Source organism: Aulonocara stuartgranti (assembly GCF_965226115.1).
Source record: "Aulonocara stuartgranti genome assembly, chromosome: 9".
NCBI lineage: Eukaryota > Metazoa > Chordata > Actinopteri > Cichliformes > Cichlidae > Aulonocara > Aulonocara stuartgranti.
Genome location: NC_138960.1, coordinates 13,080,328 through 13,106,498, shown reverse-complemented (window position 1 = coordinate 13,106,498; position 26,171 = coordinate 13,080,328). Strand labels below are relative to the sequence as shown.

Here is a 26,171-nt window from a genome sequence, read left to right as displayed (position 1 = left end):
TTTTTTATTTTTTATTAATGCATGTATGTATTTCCTTTTAAATATAGCACTAATTTACAATGGGAGTTTCTAAGTTGTGTTATTGCTGGGTAAATGTTATTTAGAGCTTTGTAAACATATTCTAATAATATCTTTAACAGGAGTGGCTGATTTTAAAATAGGATTCTTTATGTCTGTGTAATATTTCATTAATCTCTTTTACTCTGTTATTTCTCTCTATACTCAACCTTGTTTTGGTTTTTCCCCTATAAAACACAGTTATACATCAAATATTATAAATCTTACTTTGACAAATATTTAGATCTTCACACATTTCAGGGTCCCAGTGTGGATTGACTGAAGTGTTTGTTTTTATCCCCACAACATCCTAAACATTTTACTGTTATGCATAAACAGAAACAAAAAAAAATCTAAAACATGATATATGCATTGCCGTCTTCAGCCTCTAGGGGGCATTTTTGTTCAGGAAGTACATTTTCCTCTGATAAGCAGCTAAAAGCACTTCTCTAACCAAAGACTGTAAACAGAAGACGCGAGAGTTCAGAAACAGTAAAACAGATTCACAGAAGCCACAATGATATTAAACATACAGCACTGACAGTGATGACAGACAACATTACAGGTCAGTTTCAAAAACAATAACACTAATACAGGGTTAAAGGTTATGAAGCTGATGAAAGATTTCATTACCTTTTAAAATACTAGACTTTGCTCAGTTGTATTCAAAACAACAGCTGCAGCAGCAGTACAGGCTGAAATGGGGGAAATGCCATTTCAAATAAGAAGAGAGCAACTGATATTGAATTACTGGGCAAGTTTACAAGGACATGGTCACGATCATCTGACAAAACCTGTTTTCCAACCATGCTGGGAAAAAGAGAAAACGCAATTGAAGAGCTTTGGGTGGACAGTGGGACAGAAAACAGCTGAACTTAATCTGGACAAGATAAACATACATCAAACAGTACCGTTGCCTACAATACCACCATGGATGCTCCCTGATGCAGTAGTAGATTTCACATTGTTAAACAAAAAGACCAAGGAGAAGGGTGTTATCTTAAATTCACATACAGTGCAGGAATATATTAATCAGTATATTCCTGCAACTGTGTAGATTTATGTCAAAATCTACACAGTTGCATCAAAGAATACAGCCAACCAAAGTGGGATAGCATTTATAGTTCCTGGATTTAATATCAAGGTGGGGAAAAGGATCAGTGACGATCATCATGATGATCTATGGGAATATAACAGTAAATATTAAATATTAAACATTATTGTGCAGCGCGTAAGATCGACAGCGCACGGTGTACTTTGAGGAGCCAAAAAGGGTGTAGTTTGTGTGTGTGAGCACCTGTGTGTACACCTGTGAGCATGAGCGTGCTTGTATTTAAAAGGTTCCTTCATGTAATGGTCTGCTAGAGGGTGTGAGGAGCCACAGCCCCGTCCTCCAGGGCATGAAGCAGGTATGGAGGAGATCAAACTCCAGACATCCAGAGGCCCCCAGAACACAAGAGACCAAGGAAGACCAACAGAGGGGCAGCCGCGCCACTGTCCCACAAAGAGCTGAGGAGAGTCCCAGATGAGGGCTCACTCAGCAGTCGCGGAGCAGAAGCCAGGGGGGGTTGCAGAGACGTGCCCGTGAGCTCCCACCCTCATGCTCTCATATGCAATTACTCAACACTCACCCAACGTGGAGACAGACATAGAGAGACACTGTACACACGATCACACTCCCCAAGCATACTCTAAGAACCGGGTCCCCCTGGAGGGGGAAAATGCACCCAGACCCAGGTGGTGTTTCCCTGCGGTGGGGAGAAGCAGACTGCCGCAGCAGCAGGGAGGCCCCACATTCCAGACCCCAGTCGGATGGCCAACTCCTCCTCCTGGCCCCCCGCTCCAGCAGGCTGCAGAGAACGGGGTGTGTGAAGACTCCAAACCTCCCTCCGCCTGCTCATATGCAGTGTTGATGCATGTGTGTTCTAAGGTGCATTTAAAACCCAGAAGGGCATGGAGCTACCTGCCAGAGAGCAGCAGGTAAGCGCATAGCCCCTCCTGATAGCCCTCAATGTCTACGTGTATTTAAAATTGAGAGGTGGGACACGACGCCAGGGGTGAGGTTGTACACCCTGATGGTCTTTTGGAGTCCGTGTATCGTGCCCACCCCCAAGATCCTATATGTATGTGTAATGAGAGTGTGAGTAATGTGAATGTCTAAGTTGTGGGATAAAATTGAGGCACAGGCAGCCAGAAGGGGACAGGGGGGGGGGGGGGGGGGGAGCCTCCCCTGCACCCTGGTGACACACCTTTACCCCAAGGCCCTGCATGTGTGGGTGATTGTGGTGGAGCAGGAAGATGGAGGCAGCTGGGTATGGGGAGGGAAGGAAGGGAGGGGCACGTGACCCCTCCCTGGGGCCAGCTCCCCCGCTGACCCCAGTAGGCACCCCCATACTCTGCAACCCGCCAGGGAAAGGGGGCCCAGGCCCATCCGGACCGGGGCCCAGTTCAACAACGTCGCTTGGCCCCACAGAGCCCGGGACAGTCCACCTAACCCCACCACAGAGAAAACTGCACCCACCCCATCATCCACTCATCTTCCAGACTACACAAGACAATCGACGCCCAGGCTGAGATTTTCCTCCACCTCTCCTGTATCTCCCCCTCCTGCATAATGAGTTCCTGAAGAGAGGAGAGCTCCTGCAAGGTGTAACAACCTCCCCCACCAGTTGAATTGATGCACTAGTGGACCCTGCGCCAGGGCTGGGCCCCTATACATCCACCCGCCCACAACCCTGGCAACACACCAACCAGGACGCAAGCCCCCAAGGCCCAGCAAGGGCCCCAGCCCAGAGACGGAGCACCCCCAGAATCCCACGCCCCTCCCGGACCCAACCAGGGGCAGCCAGGCTACCAGGTCAGTAACCCACGTCCGTCAGCACAGACCTTCCCCCAGCCCCGTTGCACGCAGCCACGAGGAAACAGTCACCTGAGAGCCAACAGAGCCCTTAATATGCCATGACCACAACCCCGGGTTGAACCCTCCAAGGAAGATGCTCCAGGGGAAGAATTCGGGAGAATTTGAATATTTTATTTTATTTTATTTTGTCACATTCCACACCAGTTGGTGGCGGTAATGCACCATTTTGCTGTTTGCCAACCGCCAATAAACCCTATACAGAAGAATAAGAAGAAGGCGCTGTCGCGTCGTCCATGTTTTCTACAGTCATTGGGCGGAACAAAGTAAGAATGCTCCACGAGAGGCGTTTGCACAGAGAGCTGTTTTTTCATTCAAAGAGAGTAAAGTAGTACCACCGTTGGGATCGATATCTGCATCGATCTGCCCACCCTTGTCTCCTGGATCGTAGCTGAGATCAGCGTAAACCACGTGGGTCTCTGCTCCCTGATCTGTTTCCTGTGTTTGGAAAGAGTTGCAGCTTCATCGCGGAGTTTCTCTCGGTTTGTGGGCTCATCTAAAGGTAAGCACCGAGCTAACTTTACTGTGAGTTCAGTTCATGTTGAGTTTAGCTCCTGAATGAGGTCTTCTGCTGCTCTCCTCGGTGTCTGTTCACAGTTTATTGTGAACACGTTGAGAGAAGCGTGAGAGAGTGTTTGGAGAAAAACACCAACTAATCATTAGCTCAGCATGCTGGGAGAAGTTGGAGCAGAAAAGTCTTTTCATTGTCCCTGCAGCTGTTTTTCTGCCTGCACCAAACCTCTACAGCCTCATTTCTATTTGAAGTGATAACAGGAAATGGATGAGAGCGATCTGCTGCAGTATCAGGGTCACAGTAAACTTTATTGTCCAGCTGCTGTGGATGAACACATGAGAGGAAGTGAACTCCTACAAAGTCTCATTTTAATGAGTCTGGCTGCTGTAAAGTGATGCACAGGAAGATGTTAACAAAAACTAATGAAACAGAGATGAAAGTAAACAGTGTTCATATTTGAAAGCACAGAGAATAAAATATATTGTGGTGGTTAATGTGCAGGAGAGTGTGAAGAATGTAATAATGTCTTCCTGTGTCAAACACAGCTGCAGTCAAAGCAGGAAGGGAAGCGCTGAAACCACTGATCAAAGCTCATTAATCAAAGACTGCTGATCAATGGCAATGAGTACCATTCAGAGAGTTGGGGAGTCGCTGCAATCACAGCATTTGATGAATGAGCTTTGATCAGTGGTTGTTGATCAATGTTCATGAGAATTTGCATATTAATGCTCAATAACTGACCTCCCAGCCCATTGTTCCTTCAGTGGTGCTCGTTTCAGTCATTATGTAAATGTTCTGTTGAAGATTGAGGAAACCTGCAGTCAGCTGAAACTGAAGAAGTCACGTAGATGAGTGAGGAAATGTTTCTCCCACAAAAAGCTACGTCCAGATGAAAAGATGCAAACTTTGGAGAATGGTGGAGTTTGGAGAGCGGCACCATGGGGGCTGGAGAGACTTGTGAAGTGGTGATCAGGTGTGGGCCTCTGTTATTATGAATGGTTGGGGTGGGGGGTGGAACTGGGGGGCTGAAGGTGTGGAAAGTGTGGGGTGGGGGAGTAACAGGTCTGTCCCTGTTTGTGGAAACCACAGGAGGAGCTGTTCAGGCTGTTGCTGGTAGGGCTGAACGATTATGGAAAATAATCTAATTGCGATTTTTTTGCCCCAATATTGCGATTGCGATGCGATATGTGATTATTTTTTAAGGTCTTTGTCTTCTGTATTATTAAACAAAGACAAGCAATACATCATATAGTATGGCCAATACTATATTACATTAATTTTAAACTGTTCTTTCCTGGAAGACAGACCTCTGTTATGATGACATGAGGTGATGCATGAATTGATGACTGACATTTTTATTTAACTTCTTCAATCACAACAGTATATTTGAACATACACAATAGTTTATTTTTAGCTTACAAACATCTGAGCATAAAGTGCTGACAAGGAACCCTGGTGTAAACATTAAAATGAAAGTCAGTACAATGTGCAGATTGCAGAAATATACATAAAAAAAATCAGTGGCTTTACCACACTCAGTTTTTCGACATCTGTGAACTACTAGACAGTCATTCAATTAAAAAATAATATTAAATAAATAAAACTAATAAATAAAAAATACACACATCTTACTGATCTCTGCAGTCAGTAACATTACACATAAAGTGCAAACATAATAGCAATTGTATAAACACACACACAAACACGCCTTTAAAATTTAAAGGCGTGAAATTGGACGGTCTAGTTCTGATTAGCGTCACCGCTGTCTCGGTGGAGTTTAATAAACTCGGCCGTCTGCTTCTTGCTATCTAAAATATAACCAGACACTGGTGTAAATTCTCGACTGTCTCATACTTCTGTTTAATAAGTTTTCTGTTTGACGTTTAGTCAGCTGTGTGAAAACCAAGGAGGAACCCACCCGGGGGATTAATAAAGTTTTATTTTATCTAATCTAATAACTTTAATCTCAGCCAAACCGATTTACTCACGAACAAACAAAACACTGAAAAAAGCCCAACAATAACATTTTTAGGTTGTCTAAGTGACTTATATATTACGTTTAACCCGAGCAGCGAAACTCCGCGGTGATCTGAAAATGATGTGCCGGGAGTTGTGCCGTTCTCGGCCGCATCAGTAACCCTCGAGCTCCCGGCTAGCTGTCGAGCTGGTGGGTAGCAGACGCCTCTGAAAACGTCGAAGCACTTTTGCAAATATGGGATATCTTGATAAACCGAGCAGATATTTGATGTTTACACAACTACTTTCTCGCCTGAAAATATGTTAAAAGTTTATTTTGTGACCCAGAAAGATTAGTATGAGTAATTTTAAAACTTAGTAGCGGCCGCCATTGCTGGAAACTGGAGTTTGGCTGGGCCGCGCTATGAATTCTGGGATATGGTAGTAATTTGGACAGCCTTCGGCACGTCGCTGTGACGTAATCGGTCTACAAATGCGGCCTCAGGAGGATGCAGCCCATGAATTTGGACATGTCCAGAGTATAATCGCAGCCTTTGCGGTTAGAAAATTGCACTTGATCATGTCGCGATATTATCGCAAATGCGATATATCGTTCAGCCCTAGTTGCTGGGTGTGAATTGTTGATGGAGTCTTTAAACTTGTAGTTGCTGTTTTCCAGACTGAAGCAGAGTCGTTAGCTGAAAACTGGTTTTAGAGGTTCATTCAGGACACCTTCTCAGGCTCTTACAGCCTTACCTGTATCATAACAAAGTGTATAAACCCCAATCCACCTTTAACATGGTCCTTCTCCCAAACCTTCAAATAGGACTTTCTGGCCCTGTCATAGTAAAGGGCTGCTTAGAATATTAGAGCCAATGTCACAAAGTTCCTCCTGAAGTATAAGTGAGTGAGAGAGTTTCCTCACTTTGCAGCACAACACGTCTCACAAGATTTCTACAAGCAATCAGAGTGAAATTTGTACTTTGTGTTGTCAGATGAACATATGAGACACTTTGACTCTTCAGTGCAGTGTGGAGCCTAACAAAGATCTGTTTTGTGTCCCAGCTGATCAGCAGGAGGAGAAGAGTCTGACGGAGCAGCAGAGGAACATTTTCAGCCATCTGGACTCAGCTGAGTCACTACAGAGGAAACAATGAGCTCAACACAGAAGGTGAGGAAAATATCACAGTTTCACCAAATAATCAGTCACGTCTAAAACTCTCATCCTCCCAACCTGTTATATGACTGTGTTGTATATTATTATATATTTTTAAATTGTGTTTACAAACATTAAGAAGTCACAAGCAATTGTTTTTCTTTACTATTAAGTTAACTCTTTATTGTCATTGCACAGTCATACATAGTACAATAGTACAATGAAATTGGAAAACTGTCCTACATCTGCACTACATGTAACACAACACGACAAGATTTGACACATCACAACGCAGCACAAACAACACAACACAGTATAATAAAGAAGAACAAGTGTATTTGTATTGCACACTGTTATTATTGCACCTTGTTATAAATATAATAATATATATGATACTGATTTTACCGTTGTAAACCCCCCCCCCCCCCTTTCCAAAAAAAAAAAGTCCAGGTAGGTAGTCAGTCAGGTCAGCTGTTAGCGCTGTTTAGGGCTATCGCCCTGTTGTAAAAGCTGTCCTTGGGTCCATTTGTTCGGGACCTCAGCAGCCTGAACCTCCTGCCAGATGGTAGCAGCTTAAACAGCCCGTGTCCTGGGTGTGTACCGTCCCGTAGGATGCTGCGTGCCCTCTTGAGACGCGAGTGCTGTACAGGTCCTTCAGGGAGGGAAGAGGATGTCCAATGATTTTTTGGGCCATATTGATGACCCTCTGGAGTGCCTTTCTCTGTGCTGTGGTGCAGCTGGAGAACCACACACCGATGCAATATGTCAGCACACTTTCAATGGAGCAGCGGTAGAAGACGGTCAGCAGCTCCTTCTTCGGGTCCATTTTTCTGAGGATTCTCAGAAAGTGGAGACGCTGTTGGGCCTTCTTTAAAACTGCAGAGATGTAAGAGCTCCATTGGAGGTCTGTGTCTATGTGCACACCCAGAAACTTGAAACTGGAGACCCTTTCCACACACTCCCCGTTGATGCTGACAGGCTGCAGCTCAGACTTCCTCCTTCTGAAATCAACTGCCAGTTCTTTTGTCTTGGTGGTATTGAGGTCCAGGTTGTTATCTACACACCAATCTGAAAGCCTCTGAACTTCAGCTCTGATGAGCCCCACCACAGTGGTATCATCTGCAAACTTGATGACTGCGTTGTCTGGGTGGAAACTAACACAGTCATGTGTGTACAGAGTGTACAGTAGGGGACTCAGTACACAGCCTTGTGGAGAGCCAGTGTTAAGGCTGAGGGCTGAGGAACAGTAGTAAAAGTAGCTCCTTGAAGAACGTTTTTATCCAAAACTAACTGAATGTTGTACTATATTAATATAATAATAAAATAATATTAGTAGATCAAATACAAACTATTTCTTTCTAATAAAGGTTCTCTGTTTTATCAGTTAAGTAGAAAATGAAGGAAAATAAAACATATGTGTATTTTCTGTTGCCTACACTGTAGAGGGTGACTTTGCCTCTAAACAGGAACATGAGCAGGGAAGAGGTTAAAGTGGGATTGAGCAGGTGGGAACCCTAAAATCAGCTGTAGTGGCTCAGCGTGGGGAAAAGAATCACAGCTCACAATAATTTCTGTTGAGAGCTCCAGTAGATTTTCTTAAAGTACAGGCTGTGATCAGCTGACCTGCTGCTCTCTGTGGATGTACACAACTGAATTCAACCAGATGTCAGCAGATGTTTCATGAGCTGTCCTGGCTGATTTCCATCCTCTACACTGACAGTACACTGTCTTTATATTAGACACTATACTGTTGGTATGAAGGTGGAACTCAGTGAATGAATGTCAGCATCATGAGCTTCAGTTTAAATGAATCTCTGCTACACTTGATGTAATCTAACTGTGACATGAGCACCACAGTCACTGTGCACCAGTCACACACTGTTCTTTACTTTAAATCCATCACAGTTCAGCAAACGAACCTGTTTATCCTGCACTAACCTGCAGAGGATCTTCATGCAGTCTTTAAATAACACAGTTAATCTGCCTCAGATTGTTTTGCAGCATCTTTCACAACCTGAAAAAACACAATGTCACATGTACAGACTCAATATCTGATTTCAACACATGAGGACTTACATGTAAGCTTTAATCTCCAGTTGATCAAATCCCACTGAGCAGTCCTTCCCTTTAAATCTAACCTCTCTTCTTCCTCTCCTGTCCTGTGTGTCTTATCTTTCTCCATCTCTGAGTGAAGTTAGCTCTCTTTCTTTTCTCTCCCTGTGATGTACAGCAGCTCGACCTTTAGCCAGCAACACACTGTGAGACAAACTGCACACAAACAGTTTGTGTGTTTGCTGATGTTTGTTGATAGAAACGCTGCATTTGAAATTACCTGTTTGTTCAGGCGCTGTGCAAAAAAGAAAGAAGAACAACGTCTCACTTTAACTCCTGACTATGACTCACAGTTTTGCCTCTTTCATCTCTTTTTATGTTTCAAACCCTGGTGATTAGTACACGATCAGGATTGTCTTTCATGTCTTACTTTTCCCGTTTCTCAAGTTGGTTTGATGTTTGATGCCTGCAGTGATGAAATAAACCCCTCAGATGCCTTAAAAGTAACACATGTTTTGTAAATGTAAGGAGTACAAAATACAATTTTCTTTTTCTAATGTAGGGAGCAAAAGTAAAATATTTTCCTTCACTGAATCAACTTTTAAATGTTACATTGTAATTATTAATATTGAAAAATGACAAAATGATAGAAATATATAATAGGAAACAGGAAACATAAAAGTATAGACTTGGTAAACATTTATACTTTTCTGAGTGTGTTAGCATGCTAGCATTAATAACTGTGTACAGCAGGAGGGATGGGCTTGATTTTAGTGTTTGAACAGTCATGAATTATTTTTAACACCAGGTTGGATGTAATGTGTTAGAACTACCAGTAGGTGGGGATAAGAGACCTTTAAGGTGTTTGGTGCCACACTCCACCTTCAGGTTTAAAACTAGTGTTAATGGAGGGAGTTTGAAGGTTGAGTTTGTTCCACGACTGCATTTCACTCACTGCCTCTGTTTGTATCTCTGTCACTGCAGGACCAACATGGAGCGAGAAGTCAGCGCTCTCAGGAGGCCGACAAACCTCACAGAAGAAAGAGAGAGAAAACACACACCTGTGACGAGTGTGGGAAGGGTTTTACTGTGAAGGCTTCACTAAAATCACACCAACTCATCCACAGTGGAGTTAAAGCGTACAGCTGTGAGTTGTGTGGAAAGACTTTTTCTTGGAAGGATGTTCTAAAAAAACACCAACTCATCCACAGTGGAGTTAAAGCGTACAGCTGTGATCAGTGTGGCAGAGCTTTCACTCACAGTGCCAGCTTACAGAGGCATCTAGTTACCCACTCTGGAATTAAGGCATACAGCTGTGACATCTGTGGAAAAACTTTCAGCCAGAGTGGAAGCCGAAATGCACATCTACGCATTCACACCAGAGAAGATGTGTACTGCTGTAGTCAGTGTGGCAAACACTTTGCTAAAGACACACACTTACAACGCCACATGTTTACCCACACTGAGGAGAGACCTTATAAATGTGACCTGTGTGAAAAGACTTTTAAAGCTCCAGGTTACCTGAGACGACACCAACAGATTCACACCAGAAAGAGACTCTACAAGTGCAGTTACTGTGAGGTATGTATTTATATTGTTATCTTGTCATTTTAGCCTGACTGTTTGGAACAACTCTGCTCATTAAACTGTGTTAGCATGTTAGCAATTCTAATGCATGGAAAAGCAGCTCTGAGTGATTATTCAGATTTTCACTTCAGTTATGATTTTAGTATTACTGTAGTATTATGGTGGTAGTATTGTAGTTATTGCAGCCCAGTAAACTGTTAACTGAAACAGTAAAATGTAATTGGACGTCTGCAGAGATGCTCTTTATTTCAGGCGACGTTCAGGATAAAAATGTTGAAGGACTGACTTACACTGTCTTTGTGTCTTTGTTTAGAAGCAGAGCGACACAGATGGATCCAGTTCTCAACCCTGTCATCGCTGTGGTGGCGGGAAAGACTTTCGTTGTGACCTTTGTGGAAAAGCTTTCAGTCGAAAAGACAGTCTAAAAGTACATCAGCGTAAACACACTGGAGACAAACTGAAAAACTGCAAAGAATGTGGGAGAAGCTTCCACACAATAACTGTCTTAAAGCGACATGAACTGATTCACAGCGGGGTTAAAAAGCACCTCTGTGATCAGTGTGGGTCATCTTTCATTACTGCAGGTGGGCTTAAAACACACAAACGAGTCCACACAGGAGAGAAACCATACAAGTGCAGACACTGTGACAAAAGCTTCTCACATTCAGGTAGTCGTAACAATCATGAACATACACACATGGAAGGAAACTACAGCTGTGACCAGTGTGACAAGAGCTTCAGGAATGTCATTTCATACTCCAAACACAAACGATCCCACGTTACTAAAAAACTGTTTCACTGTTACCAATGTGCCAAAACATTCACGTCATTGTCTGCTCTTTGCAAACATCAGTGTGATACAGCCACATAGAGAGCCAAAATAGACACCTACGCATTCACACCAGACATCTTGTGTACTGCTGTGGCAAACAGTTTACAACAGACTCAAGCTTGCAACAACACGTTTACCCACTGTTAGGTTTTGTATTGTTGATTGTCATTTATGCTTAGAAATATTTAACCATATATGCTTTGAGGTGTATAATCGATTGTGTAGTGATAGGATGTGTGATCTTTAGCAGGCTGTAAAGACTTGGTGTGTATTCCATACTGGAATGCACACCTACATCCTGGGAGCATGAGAAGAGGTCGTACCTTGTTTTATTGTTTTATGGTAGGATAAACGTGGCTGTGTTTGTTTTAGGCTAAGTGCCTTTTGTTTAGATGAACTGCTGGACTTCCAGACCAGCAGGTTTAGGGAAGTCATTTATGGGGTCACACACACACACACACACACACGGTACTCTTTGTTTGTATGTAGACGTCGTATGTTAATGAACCTATGCATATTCATGTAACCTCAATAAAAGAGCAGTGTTACGAGGGAGCGGTCGAGAGCAACTGGGGTCAAGCGAAGGAACGGTGTTTGTCCGGTTCTCTCCCGTGCACGAGAAACATGAAGAACTTTGCCTACTTCGTGTTTTGCTTGCTGTGTAATTATATTGTCTTCAACGTTCCAGCGAGTAGGTTCAAGCTACAACCCTATCACCCACACTGAGGAGAAACCTTATGTGATGTAAACACATGATGTCAATGAAAATATCCACCTAGTTACATTTTAACCCTGAGGGGTCGACCACTTTTTTATGTGCGATACCGATATCATAAATTTGGATATCTGCTAATACCGATATGAATCCGATAGTGTGCTTTTTAATCAATAAAACTGTTTTTTAAATATCTTGCTGCTTTTTGTATAACTTCATACTCAAGTTAAAAAAAAAAACAGTAAAGTTATTATTATTGTTATACCTGTATGCAAAAAATACACTGCACCCAAAATATTTCATAGTTCAGCAAAAATGATCAATATAATAAACTTCAACCTACTCCATCCTCCCTATTCATGTGAGTGAAGTTGGCCCCCCCACCTTCTTCAAATCCAACAAAAGTGTTATCAAACGTTTGTGCTGCTATCGTTTTAAAGATATTAATAAAAAATTCTACAGTTGCGACTGTGGTGCCAGTTTTTGAAACTCAGTATGACCCAGTGGATGACGATTTGGTTTTCGGTTGTGCTGTGGGCTGCGCACGACTTAGGAATTCTGAAATCCTACGTGATTTAAGGTCACATTTCACTGGGGTAGACGATGATGTCCGAAATGACGTGTGTCGGTTGATTGAAAATCATCCTAATCTTTTCTCGGACACTCCATCCTGTACCACCGTGTTGGAGCATGATATCGATGTGGGGGACCATCCTCCAATCAAACCGCATGCCTACCGGGTGAATCCAACTAAGCGTGCTCTTTTCCAGACAGAAGTCTCTTATCTGTTGGAAAATTCTCTTGCTGTCCCTAGCTCTAGTGCGTGGAGTTCCCCGTGTCTCCTAGTGCCTAAAGCGGATAAGACCCCACGGTTTTGTACGGATTTTCGGAAGGTGAACAGCGTGACCAAACCTGACTCCAATCCTCTTCCCAGAATGGAGGATTGTGTCGATAGGGTCGGTTCTGCGACGTTCGTTACTAAGCTGGACTTGTTAAAGGGCTATTGGCAAGTTCCCCTAACATCACGTGCGGCCGAAATCTCTGCTTTTGTTACTCCTGACCATTTTCTCCAGTACACTGTCATGCCTTTCGGGTTGCGCAACGCTCCCGCCACATTTCAACGGCTCATGAATATCGTGCTGGGCGGCGTCTGCAAGTGTGAAGTGTATTTAGATGACATTGTCGTCTATTCCGACACCTGGTCAGAGCATATGGAGACACTCACTGATGTGTTCCATCACTTGGAAAAGGCATCCCTCAACCTCGCCAAGTGTGATTTTGGTAAAGCCATGGTGACGTACTTAGGAAAGCAGGTGGGTCGGGGGCAAGTGCGCCCTATCTCGGCCAAAATCCAGGCCATCCTGGACTTTCCTGCCCCTCAGACTAGGCGTGAGCTTCGCCGTTTCCTCGGCATGGTGGGCTACTACCGGGGTTTCTGTCAAAACTTCGCGGAAGTGGTCGCACCCCTCACTAGCCTCACTAGTGTGTTGAAACCTTTTGTGTGGTCCTCTACGTGTCAGAGTGCGTTTCTAGCAGTTAAGACTCTCCTGTGCAGTGCGCCAGTGCTGGCTGCCCCTGATTTTGCACGCCCTTTTAAGTTGGAAGTGGACGCCAGTGCAAACGGGGCAGGTGCCGTGTTGCTACAGGAGGACCGTCATGGTGTGGATCACCCGATCGGCTATTTCTCAAAGAAATTTAATGTCCATCAGCGGGGGTACAGTACGATTGAGAAAGAGGCTCTCTCTCTGCTGTTCGCATTGCAGCATTTCGAGGTGTATGTCGGTGGCAGTCCCTGGCTTGTAATTGTTTATACCGACCACAATCCCTTGGTATTCCTAATGCGGATGCAGAACTCGAACCAAAGGCTGATGAGGTGGTCCCTCCTGGTGCAGGACTTCAATTTGGAAATCCGTCATAAAAAGGGCACTGAGAACGTGCTAGCGGACGCCTTATCCAAAACATCTATCAATCAGTGCGCCCCAGGGTGGCTGTAGCTACAATGTAGCTTGCCATCACCAGTGTGTGAGTGTGTGAATGGGTGGATGACTGGATATGTAAAGCGCTTTGGGGTCCTATACAGGCCATTTATCAAGGAGATGTCTTTGATTTTGGGAAGGAGGGTGTTACGGCTGTGGCCATGAGGACTCTGTGGGCTGTTTTCTGTCTGTGTTTTCTGTACTGTGCTTAAGACTTTTTCCAGGTCCCTCCCTGTTAGAGGAAAAATGATTCTATGTTTCTTTACCTTCTTTTAAATGTACAAAGATGCCCTTTGTCTGTGGTTAGATTGGTTTAGAAGTGTCGTTTTAGACTTTCCCAGCAAAGACATATTGTTTCTGGGACATATTGTTTTAGATTGTTTTATCTCTCCCAGCTCTCTGCTGACGAGACCAGCACCATATATGGAGTTGTTTTATTTTATCTGTTTATTATTTTCTTATCCTGTTCTCAGTCTCTGTGCTCTGTGCCTATAAAAAATGCCAAGCCACTGTCCATGGTGTGAGTTGTTCTTCGCAGCTCACCCGTGTACACGTTTGATAAAGAAAGTAACTTTGTCTCATTGTGTCTTTATTTCTCCTGGGTTTCTTGCAGAGTTTTCTCCCAACATTTCTTGGTCCTTCGGAGCCGGAGCACCTCCATTGTGTCCCATCTCCGTGACCAGTCCACGTTGCATGACTGTCGACAGCTCACACACTAGGTGTGTGATAAAAGTCCAAGAGCGTTAAATTCGGGTCTTGGCCAACGTCTTAGAAAGCAACCCACGGCGGTGGGGCCCGATCGAGGTGGACCAGATCCGGCAACACTGACTAGGTAGATACAGACACACTGACACAATCTTGCGTAAAAGCGTATTTTAAATTCAGGGAATTTAAAATAGTGGAAGTAGCTCGTCGACTGGTAGCTCCCCATTTTTGTGGGTTTACGGTTTGGAGCTCTGGGTAGCTCCCCAGCTGGGTCTAGACTGGGTCTAGAGAGTAAGTAGCTCGTCCACAGAAGGACTGGTAGCTCCCCTTACGATAAGGGTTCAGGTCGCGCAAATAGGTGTGAATGTGAATGTGTGTGTGTATTGTTTTAATTAACGGAGCAAGCTGAATTTTCGCGGTCCAATAAGAGACTGAGCTGCTCCTACTGTGTTTTTCTTTTACTGCTGTTCACTGACGTGCTGGTGAGTTGAGAGAACGGTCGAGTTCCGCCTCGTAAAGTTCACACCGCTTTCGGAAATAGTCCGAAAGTCGAAGGGCGTGTGAGCAACCACTCTCGTCTCTAATACCAGCGAAGGTGATAGCAGCTGTATTGTGTATATATTACTTAAACAAAAATAAGTAAATACATAAATAAGATGGGTAATCAAGCAAGTGAAATTAAAACTCACTCCTGCTGACGAGCAGTGGTGAGAAAAGAAAAGTCCAGACGCCGGACAAAACAGTGTCTGTAAATTGAGAAATTTAAGAAAACAAAATATAAACAGTCAGAAGAATAGAACTCAACTGCCAGTTTAGTAAAACCAGAAGACGAGACACTGTGCAGTCCCCACAATCCTTTTAGTAAACCATCACCCATTCCTGCAGCCGCATCTGCAGCACCACCCATATCAGGAAGAACGTAATAATCCCTTATTAAGTGAAAAGTAGAGATCAAAGTAGTTTGAAGTAGTTTAAAAGGGTTGAAAACAGACCCCACTGAGTAGATATAAATATAAAAAGTACGAAATAAAGATAAACAAAGGGAAAATTACAGTAGAAATTATCTTTAGAGTATTTGAAATTAATAATAGCAAGGATAACAACCTGTAAAGTGATATTAACAATGAAACACAGTTGGCATGATGACCATGCCCACAATGTATAAAATGAATATAAAGCAAATAATTCACACGAAAATATTTTAATAAAATAAATAAGGTATATTAAGGCTGTGTCATTGTTCAGCCAAGGACAGTGTGTGAAAAGGTAACTGTCTCCAGCTTGGGAAAATGGTGATACTGCAGATCACCTGAAGCCCTTGATGGATACAAAATAAAATATAAATAATATATTATAATAGAACTGCCTGGTCCGCCATGCAACAGAGAGAACAAATGTGACCGCAGGTTGGGTCTGATATGAGGCAAACAGAAGATCGGTCTAAAAAAGTAGGTGTGGCATCCAGTCGAACTGAGACGGCCAGAACTGAGGGTTGTTGAATGACCTTTATTATTTATTGCAGTGTATCAGACAACGAACAAACGTAAGAGCTAGAACAATTCGTATTTGTACAATATAACAATAGTCCTCTCTCCCTTTTCTCCGTTAGCATGAGTTTTCCGGTTTTTTTCTTCCTTCTTTTTATACATCAAGTTGTTTATCGTTACACCATTCTACTTCCAGTCACACAGGAAGTTGCCAAAGGTTTGTACGGTATGTTACGTGAATATGAGCTAGCTTTACATATCCGCTGTTACAGTAGGCACAAATGTGTTGAGAGGAAAAGCAAATCTGTGCAGATTGGATGAATTCTAAATTATCTGTTTGCTGAATAAGGTGATCCTAACTATCAAATTGGCTCAGTAGTAGTATAATGGTACACACTAATAAAATATTATAATATGCTATTGCTGTTATATAAGACAAAGATGATAATATTAACAATGACATAATATTAATATGAAGAGGCACCTTAGTCGGTTATGATGTAAGGTGGATAATTGTTAAACAGTAGTCTGCATCAAGCTTAAGGTTTGCTGAAACTCAGTGTAATGACATGTGAGATGAAGACAATACAGAGAATAACTAAACTTGCACTTGACCAGCTTGAAATCTATCATTCTAGAATGACACATTGCTGAGATATAGAGCACACCTATAATAACAACCAATAAGCAAAACCCTGTAGACAACAGCTAAAACTACAGGATTGAGAAGCTGAATTAAATATGTAGACACTGCTAAGCTGATGAGCATGTTACACATTTTCTTTTATTTTTATTTATTTGTGTCTTTTAGAGCAGAAGCTGCATGCTATTAAAAGCCAACATGTGCAGACTTCTGCCTTGTTCGGGTGGCAGCATTTTTTCTTTTTTCTTTTGTGTCCTGACACGTGTATGTTTTTTGTTTTTGTTTGATTATTTTGTTGGTTTTGGAAACGAATTTAAACGAACTTGTGACAATACTTGAGAATCACAGTGACACATAGTGATTAGGCATATGATTGAAAAATGCCTAGGTTTAGAGCTGTGAGCTATGAGCAATGCAAAGTTTAAATATATATATATATATATATATATATATATATATATACACACACACACACACACACACACACACACACACACACACACACACACACACACACACAGTGGGGCAAAAAAGTATTTAGTCAGCCACCGATTGTGCAAGTTCCCCCACTTAAAATGATGACAGAGGTCAGTAATTTGCACCAGAGGTACACTTCAACTGTGAGAGACAGAATGTGAAAAAAAAATCCATGAATTCACATGGTAGGATTTGTAAAGAATTTATTCGTAAATTAGGGTGGAAAATAAGTATTTGGTCACCTCAAACAAGGAAAATCTCTGGCTCTCACAGACCTGTAACGTCTTCTGTAAGAAGCTTTTCTGTCCCCCACTCGTTACCTGTATGAATGGCACCTGTTTGAACTCATCATCTGTATAAAAGACACCTGTCCACAGCCTCAAACAGTCAGACTCCAAACTCCACCATGGCCAAGACCAAAGAGCTTTCGAAGGACACCAGGAAAAGTATTGTAGACCTGCACCAGACTGGGAAGAGTGAATCTACAATAGGCAAGCAGCTTGGTGTGAAAAAATCAACTGTGGGAGCAATCATCAGAAAATGGAAGACATACAAGACCACTGATAATCTCCCTCGATCTGGGGCTCCACGCAAGATCTCGTCCCGTGGGGTCAAAATGATCATGAGAACGGTGAGCAAAGATCCCAGAACCACACGGGGGGACCTGGTGAATGACCTGCAGAGAGCTGGGACCAAAGTAACAAAGGTCACCATCAGTAACACACTACAACGGCAGGGAATCAAATCCCGCAGTGCCAGACGTGTTCCGCTGCTGAAGCCAGTGCATGTCCAGGCCCGTCTGAAGTTTGCCAGAGAGCACATGGATGATACAGCAGAGGATTGGGAGAATGTCATGTGGTCAGATGAAACCAAAGTAGAACTTTTTGGTATAAACTCAACTCGTCGTGTTTGGAGGAAGAAGAATACTGAGTTGCATCCCAAGAACACCATACCTGCTGTGAAGCATGGGGCTGGAAACATCATGCTATGGGGCTGTTTTTCTGCCAAGGGGACAGGACGACTGATCCGTGTTAAGGACAGAATGAATGGGGCCATGTATCGTGAGATTTTGAGCCAAAACCTCCTTCCATCAGTGAGAACTTTGAAGATGAAACGAGGCTGGGTCTTCCAACATGACAATGATCCAAAACACACCGCCCGGGCAACAAAGGAGTGGCTCCGTAAGAAGCATTTGAAAGTCCTGGAGTGGCCTAGCCAGTCTCCAGACCTCAACCCCATAGAAAATCTGTGGCAGGAGTTGAAAGTCCGTGTTGCTCGGCGACAGCCCCAAAACATCACTGCTCTCGAGAAGATCTGCATGGAGGAATGGGCCAAAATACCAGCTACTGTGTGTGCAAACCTGGTAAAGACCTATAGTAAACGTTTGACCTCTGTTATTGTCAACAAAGGTTATGTTACAAAGTATTGAGTTGTATTTTAGTTATTGACCAAATACTTATTTTCCACCCTGATTTACGAATAAATTCTTTACAAATCCTACCATGTGAATTCATGGATTTTTTTTTTTTCACATTCTGTCTCTCACAGTTGAAGTGTACCTCTGGTGCAAATTACTGACCTCTGTCATCATTTTAGGTGGGGGAACTTGCACAATCGGTGGCTGACTAAATACTTTTTTGCCCCACTGTATAAATGGGAAACAACCCTAACTTCAAAGTTTGAAATGTGTGAGATGCATGAATTGTTTGAAAAACTAGAAATTATCTAAAAATGCCTTAAGTGAAAATGTAGTGTTGCATTTATAGAGAAGAGAAAAAAAAAGAAGAAGCATTCTGTAACTTAAAAATAAGGCTGACGTGTTGACAATAGACTAAGAGACTCATTTGCAGGTGGCCACACAATTGTACAACAATTAACTGCCCATTTAGAACTAGTACATACAGCAAGTGGCCGCAGGTGCTTTATTAAATGCATATATGACCTGTCGTGTCCAGTAAATTTGCTAGGTAGAGACGCTCTGACAAAACTTAAGATAGGTGTAATACCAGAAAAGAATGGCATGACTGCTGAGTGCATGCTAAATGACACCCCACCAGAGCCAGATAGCACTAACACAGAAAACAGTAGCCGTGTGTGTCTCTCTCAAGGCTACGGTGTTCCACATTATTACTGGACTCTCGCTTTGCCAGAGCTAAAAGCACTACACGATGTGGCCCGTCAACACACACCCGCCACATCCACTTTCCAGAAACCGACAGAGTATCACAACACTCTGAGATCTAAACAAACTCCAGGCCCAGATCCACCTTATGATCAGCAACTGTGGAAGCTAGGGGAACAGCGTTTGACCTTACAGCACCGGTCGGAATGGTGTAGGTTACGCAGTGACCACAGACAGTAAGATAATAGAAGCAAAACCACTTCTTCATATTCTGCACAGAGCGCTGAGCTGATAGCTGTGATACGCGCATGTGAGATGCACAAAGACAAGCGAATAAACATACATACAGACAGCCAGTATGTTTTCTCTGCTGTGCATGATTTTGCAAAAATTTGGCAAAACAGAGGAATGATTACATCAACCGGAAAACCAGTTCAGCATGCCAACCTGTTACAACGCCTACTGACTGTAATACATTTACCACAACAACTCGCATTGTGTAAATGTGCGGCACACAAAACTGACGGCTCTTTCATTACTACAGGCAACAACTTTGCTGACAGAGAAGCAAAACAGGTGGCACAAATGACAAACATCACATTGATGGCAGTAAACACACATCAGATTCCACTGGATGTATTGAAAAATGAACAAAAAGCAGCAAGCACAGCCGAACAGACAAAATGGCTAAAACACGGTGCAGTTCTGACAAACGACTTAATGATGTGCTATGGCAAGCCAGTGTTGCCAAAATCTCTCCACAAAACAGCAGCATTAGTGACACATGGCTGTACGCATCTGTCAACGGGGGGTATGACCTGTATTGTCAACTCTCATTTCTACACTGTAAACTTTGAAACCTCAGCAAAACAATTTGTCAGAACGTGCATGATGTGTCAAAAATATAATGCTCAGGGAAACCTGAGACCAAAAAGAGGCCATTTTCCCACTCCACCTTATCCTTTTCACACAATTCATATGGATTTTATTGAGCTAAGCGAATGTCAAGGGTCGAAATACGCCCTAGTGGTTATAGATGTGTTCTCAAAGTGGCCGGAAATCTACCCAGTGAAAAAGGCAGATGCAATTTCAGTAGCAAAATGTCTGTGTAATCACTTCATACCCACATATGGCATCCCAGCTTTGATACGATCAGACAACGGCACTCATTTTGTAAATGATGTCATCACTAAGGTCTCTGAAGCACTTGGTTTCAGCATAAAACACCATTGTGCATATCACCCACAAGGTGCAGGCCTTGTAGAGAGAACTAACGGCACTATAAAACAAAGGCTCAGGAAGTGCATGGCAGAAACAGGAAGGCCGTGGCCTGAATGTTTGGGTTTAGTGAAAACGTGGATGCGTTTAACGCAGGGCTCCCAGAAACTAACTCCATTTGAAATCATTCATGGTAGGCCATTCCCACTGCCCATCACCAGTGAACCAATAGATAAATCAATCAATCCGAGAAACCACATTAGCAGAATGGATGTCTAAGCTGTTGGAAAACAAAGAGATCATTGTACATAATCAACAACCTGATGATGTCTCTCCAGTGTCTTGCAGATTACAGCCCGGTGACTGGGTTCTGATCAAAGTGCTCCAAAGGAAAAACTGGAGCTCACCGAGGTGGGAGGGACCATACCAAGTTCTTCTCACTACACCTACCGCTTGCAAAATAGCGGAACAACCATCTTGGATCCATCAGAGCCACTGCAGGAGAGTAAGTGAAGCCATCTAAACTGAACTGACGCGGGCTCGCCCAATTGTTGTGATCTTGCTCGGTGGAGGGAACAGCCTTTCTGGCCGAGAAGTCAACTCACAACAGGAGGGTGTGTCCTGCTGTCATGAGGTGGTGGCTCCTAATAACTGCAGTGGCCCTGACCCTGGCCGGGCTCCTCATCTTTGTTTCAGTGAGGGACAACAGACCAACTTACTGACCTGGCCCCAAGTCTCAGACCCACTGCCTGATGTCATTCTACTGAACAAACTGAGCGCAGCGCAACTGCCAGTATGTGTGATGAACAATGGATCGCGGGCAGTGGGGGAGCTGCCTACTCACCTATGTAAATACATATACACTGCTAATAAATGACGTGGTGATTAAAAATGACTTGTCAAGTGATCATGCACTGATTAACACATTAGTAGCTTATGCAGGTACAACATAAGGTTTTTATCCTTTTATTTTTGTAGTTTTAGTTTTATTTTTTTCTTGTTGTTATTTCCTTTACTGTACTTTTGTTCTTTTATTATTTTATTGTTTTATCCTTTTACCACATGATTTACATTTCTGCTATGCTGACATTTTGAAAATTAGAAAATTGCTAAGCGTAACTAATCAGTAACCTTTTCAGACAACTGTTTTGCACATTTAAAATAAGTTAAAACAGGAGGGAATATGTTAGAGGAAAAATGATTCTATGTTTCTTTACCTTCTTTTAAATGTACAAAGATGCCCTTTGTCTGTGGTTAGATTAGTTTAGAAGTGTCTTTTTAGACTTTCCCAGCAAAGACATATTGTTTCTGGGACATATTGTTTTAGATTGTTTTATCTCTCCCAGCTCTCTGCTGACGAGACTAGCACCATATATGGAGTTGTTTTATTTTATCTGTTTATTATTTTCTTATCCTGTTCTCACTGTCTCTGTGCTCTGTGCCTATAAAAAATGCCAAGCCACTGTCCATGGTGTGAGTTGTTCTCAGCAGCTCACCCGTGTACACGTTTAGCAAAGAAAGTAACTTTGTCTCATTGTGTCTTTATTTCTCCTGGGTTTTTTGCAGAGTTTTCTCCCGACACTCCCCTAATGAGGAGTCGTGAGCAACTGATTGGACCATGGAGCGGTTGACCACCTTCAAAAAGCCGCTCTGACAGCTCTGAGGAAGAGAGAGAGAGAGAGAGTGGAATGAGCGAGTAGCCTGACAGTCGTCACGGTCCTGACCCTGGTTTTCCCAGCCTGTGCTTATATTGTGTATTTGTGTGAGTGTGAATTGTGAAAGCCGCTCCTAGTGCATTAGCTGAGAGCTTAGGCACTCGTGGGCTGAAGCGGAAGGGGTGAGCTGCCTTTTCTTTTGGAATCGTTTTCTCCTGTTTTCTGGGTCAGGGAGCGAGGGATAGCTCTGTCATTTGTTTGTTCTATTTCTTTCCTAGGGTTTAGTTAGTCTTTTCTGGTGGGACTTAGTTGGTTTTGTTTATTATTTTGGCCTGGGCTCACCCTGGAGCTATGCTTCTTGTCCTTAAATAAAATCACCTTTTTTTACTCACAACTGGTTTGGATGTTTGGCTTGGGAACCAGGGCGGGGATTTGTCTCTCTCTCCTCCAACCTTATGTGCGTCCCTACACGCCTAGACTAGGGGCGTAACAATACAACATACCTCCTTTGGTTGGAACCGGTGCTACACTGGCAGGGCTAGAGGCCAGGACTCCACTCTTCGGGTTCTTGGGGGATATTGCTAACTCTGGGTCCGATAACAGGCACCACATCCGCAGTAGATGTGCTCAGTGTGAGGTCTTGCGGCAAGCTATCAATCACCAGGTGCTTCATCAGATGCTGTGAAGTACAGCCAGACTTTTGAGTGCTTCGCCTTGGGCATTTTTAATCTGTAGCTCTGTTGCAGGGTGTTTTGGTACCATTCTTTATTCATGGCTGTGTTTTGCGGCAAAATTGTGAGCAGACTCCCTTGGATGAGAAGCAATCCCAAAGTAAAGTAAAAGTAAAGTAAAGTGTGCGTGTTAGTCCCCATAGGGAAATAGTTCCTCTGCATTTAACCCATTCACCCAGTGAAGCAGTGGGCAGCCGCCAGTGCAGCGCCCGGGGAGCAGTGTGTAGGGACGGTACCTTGCTCAGGGGTACCTCAGGGTAGCCGTTCAGTGGAGTCGAACCCCCGACCTTCCGATCATGGGGCCACCACTCTACCTACTGAGCTATCCCTGCCCTAACATGAATGGTCTCAGGATGCTTTACTGTTGGCATGACACAGGACTGATGGTAGCGCTCACCTTTTCTTCTCCGCACAAGCCTCTTCCCCAGATGCTTCAAACAATCGGAAAGAGGCTTCATCTGAGAATATGACTGATAGGTTTATGCTGCAAACCTATTCGCTGGAACGTTAAGGACAACTTGCTACACAGCAAAAAGCAAGACACAAGGCACCAAAGTTCTTCGTGTTACTCATGCATGAGGGAGACCTGCCTGGAGCCAAGTGTCGTTCCACCACTTGATCTTCGTCAGACTCTCAGCCAGGTTCCCCATAGCACTCATTTTATTGTGGTCACATGAATATGCATAGGGTCATTAACATATAACATCTTACATAGGTATACATGTGAACAAAGAATACTGTGTGTGTGTGTGTGTGTGTGTGTGTGTGTGTGTGTGTGTGTGTGTGTGTGTGTCCATAAACGACTTCCCTTAACCTGCTGGTCTGGAAAATCCAACAGTTCATCTATATGTAAAAAAGCACTTAGACTAAAACAGACATAGCTACGTTAATCCTACCGTAATACAATAAAACAAGGTACGACCTCTTCCCATGCTCCCTTTACAGCCTGCTAAAGATCACACATCCTATCACTACACAATTGATTATACACCTCTAAGCATATATGGTTAAATATTTCCTGTATACAAATGACAATAATAAAATCTAAACCCAACAATGACTTTGCCCCAGTCCTCAGCAGTCAATTCACCATGTTTACATGATTTTTGTTAAATTAAATCATGTTAACATGAAATAAACAGAAAAGGAAAATTGTGTTCTGACTTGTTTAGAAATATATTTTTCTTTTGTTTTTTTTATTCTTAGATTTTTTCGAGGTCCAGTCTGTGTCTCCAACAAATAGGACAAAGGATCACCTGCAGCTCAGACGGGATCTACCCTCAACCTGAGCTCACCTGGTCCACCAGCCCTTCATCCAGCATCACTAACAACAACACAACAGCCCATCAGACTGAGCAGCAGCTTTACAGCATCAGCAGTTCTCTGATACTTCCAAACAGTGACATGGATCTATATTACATCTGTGCAGTCAGCACTGGCAGAAACAGGAAGAGAGCAACCTTCAGAAAAAGAGATTATCCATCCATCCATCCAGTGGAACATTTTCATCAGATCTTTACAGGAGATTCGATCTGAACTCTGTGGAGCCTGATCTCAAGGGTTTTAAGTCTGACACTGAAACCAGAGGATCTTTCTGTCTCTTCAGATTCACTGTGATCCAGTGATGGGAGTGATTTCAGCCCTGAGTGATCACGCTGATGTTTGCACAGAGCAGATAATTTAGTGAATGTTTTGGCACATTGGTAACAGTGAAACAGTTTATTAGTAACGTGGGATCGTTTGTGTGATTTAAGCTGACTTGCAGTGGTGAAGGATGACCCACACTGATCACAGACGTGCTTTTTAACCCCACTGTGAATCAGTTCATGGCGTTTTAATCTACTTGATGTGGTGAAACTTTTCCCACATTCTTTACAGTATTTCAGTTTGTCTCCAGTGTGTCTACGTCGATGTACTTTTAAGGTGTATTGGTGACTGAAAGCTTTCCCACAAAGGTCACAACGAAAGTCTTTCCCACCACCACAGTGAGGACAGGGTTGAGAACTGGATCCATCTGTGTCGCTCTGCTTCTAAACAAAGACACAAAGACAGTCCTTCAACATTTTTATCCTGAACGTCGCCTGAAATAAAGAGCATCTCTGCAGACGTCCAATTACATTTTACTGTTTCAGTTAACACAGATAAAAATATAAATACATACCTAGGGCTGGGCCATATTATACCGTTCACGGTAATACCGGTATAATGTTAGGCAACGATAGGAAAATGAAATATCGCGATAGAATGGGAGTAAAACGCGTATGCGCAGTGCCTTTGTTTTCATACGCACATGGCCGATTGTTGAGTGAAACAGATGAACCAGAATTGGTTTGTAAAAATGGTGCAACTTCAGTGATGTGGAACTGGTTTGGTGTTTGTCCGTCAGATACACGACAAAGCACATTTTTTTGCAGAACATGCAAGCGGCCGTCGGACTAAGATGCCCTTAAATCTGGGAGTAATCTGGGTCCTAAACTCCGTATGCTTCAGGTCAAACGAACACTGCAGCATCACTAAGAGTTAAAAACTGTCTAAATTCTTTCATCTTTAATAAAACGATCAGCATTGCTGCTTTACCAGGTGTAACTATGAAGTTTAACTTCCAGGCATCCATGAAAACAAAATGTATTACATTTAACGGAGTTAGAAGCTAGCAGGAAGCTAGCGGAAGTTAGCTCGCTAGTTTCGCTAGTTACCTAAGCATGATATAGCATGTTCTGACTGAGAGATTTCGGAAAAAAATCAAACGTACAGCTCTGCTATCACTTCCAACATAAATGAAGACAGGAAACTAAACAGCAGTGACGTTTGTTGTGTTACTGAAGTTGGGCTAGCTGGTATATAATGATGTGCTACGTGATCGCTAGCGACACAGCTATGTTAGCATAACATAAACAGTGAAGCTGGAGGACAAACACTAACACTTTTCCACTTATAAAAGTTAACGTTAAGGTTCCTCATGGTTAGAGACAAATGCAATCGCATGGCAGGATGCTGTAAACGGACCAAACTTCAGTCAGGAGAACAACTGAGATAATCCATCCACAATACGAGGTTAGTCATTAATATACTGCAACAACATGGGAATAGAGCAGCTGCCAGAGAATTCAACATTAATGAATCAATGGTACAGAAGTGGAGGAAGCAAGAAGAATGAGTTTAATAAAGTTTGATTTATCTGACTGCTTTGTTTCGCTTAATGTGCCTTATAATCCCGTGCACCTTATGGTCCGAAAAATACGTACTGCACACTGCAGTTTAATCTTTTTAACTTCAGTGGATATTATACATGGTTATGCTCAGGATATGTCAGCCCATTTCTACTGGAAATGCCTTTTGGTTAAACTTTCAGCAAGGAATTTGCATTTGCA

At 43.0% G+C, this 26,171-nt stretch overlaps 2 protein-coding genes across 9 annotated transcripts in view; one reads left to right on the top strand and one right to left on the bottom strand.

The window, feature by feature from the left end:
* The window catches only part of LOC309714695 (uncharacterized protein), a 188,078-nt gene that overhangs the window by 24,494 nt on the left and 137,413 nt on the right, over window positions 1–26,171 (bottom strand). Inside the window, exon 6 of one of the 4 annotated variants that reach the window (XM_082547326.1) lies at window positions 23,357–24,830. The exons of the other annotated variants lie outside the window; for them this stretch is intronic. Coding sequence (XP_082403452.1) covers window positions 24,309–24,830 — 522 coding nt within the window. The 3' untranslated portion in view covers window positions 23,357–24,308. Of the gene's footprint in view, window positions 1–23,356; window positions 24,831–26,171 lie in introns of those variants that run through there. 4 annotated transcript variants of the gene reach the window in all.
* Window positions 3,199–24,118, top strand: LOC309714722 (uncharacterized protein). Of its 5 annotated transcripts, XM_082547383.1 has the most exons (5): window positions 3,201–3,476; window positions 6,510–6,615; window positions 9,637–10,233; window positions 10,553–10,823; window positions 24,007–24,118. In XM_082547383.1, exons 2-5 carry the CDS (start codon window positions 6,598–6,600, stop codon window positions 24,087–24,089), a joined length of 969 nt encoding a protein of 322 aa, XP_082403509.1. In that variant the 5' UTR covers window positions 3,201–3,476; window positions 6,510–6,597; the 3' UTR covers window positions 24,090–24,118. The 5 variants fall into 5 exon arrangements, with proteins under 5 accessions (XP_082403508.1, XP_082403505.1, XP_082403509.1 ...); XM_082547382.1 differs by lacking the exon at window positions 24,007–24,118 and having other exon boundaries at window positions 3,199–3,476; window positions 10,556–13,534; XM_082547379.1 differs by lacking the exon at window positions 24,007–24,118 and having other exon boundaries at window positions 3,199–3,476; window positions 10,553–13,534.

Coding starts and splice junctions, on each gene's coding strand:
- LOC309714722 (XM_082547379.1), top strand. Junction 10,234..10,552: donor ACAAGTGCAGTTACTGTGAG/GTATGTATTTAT, acceptor GTCTTTGTTTAG/AAGCAGAGCGACACAGATGG.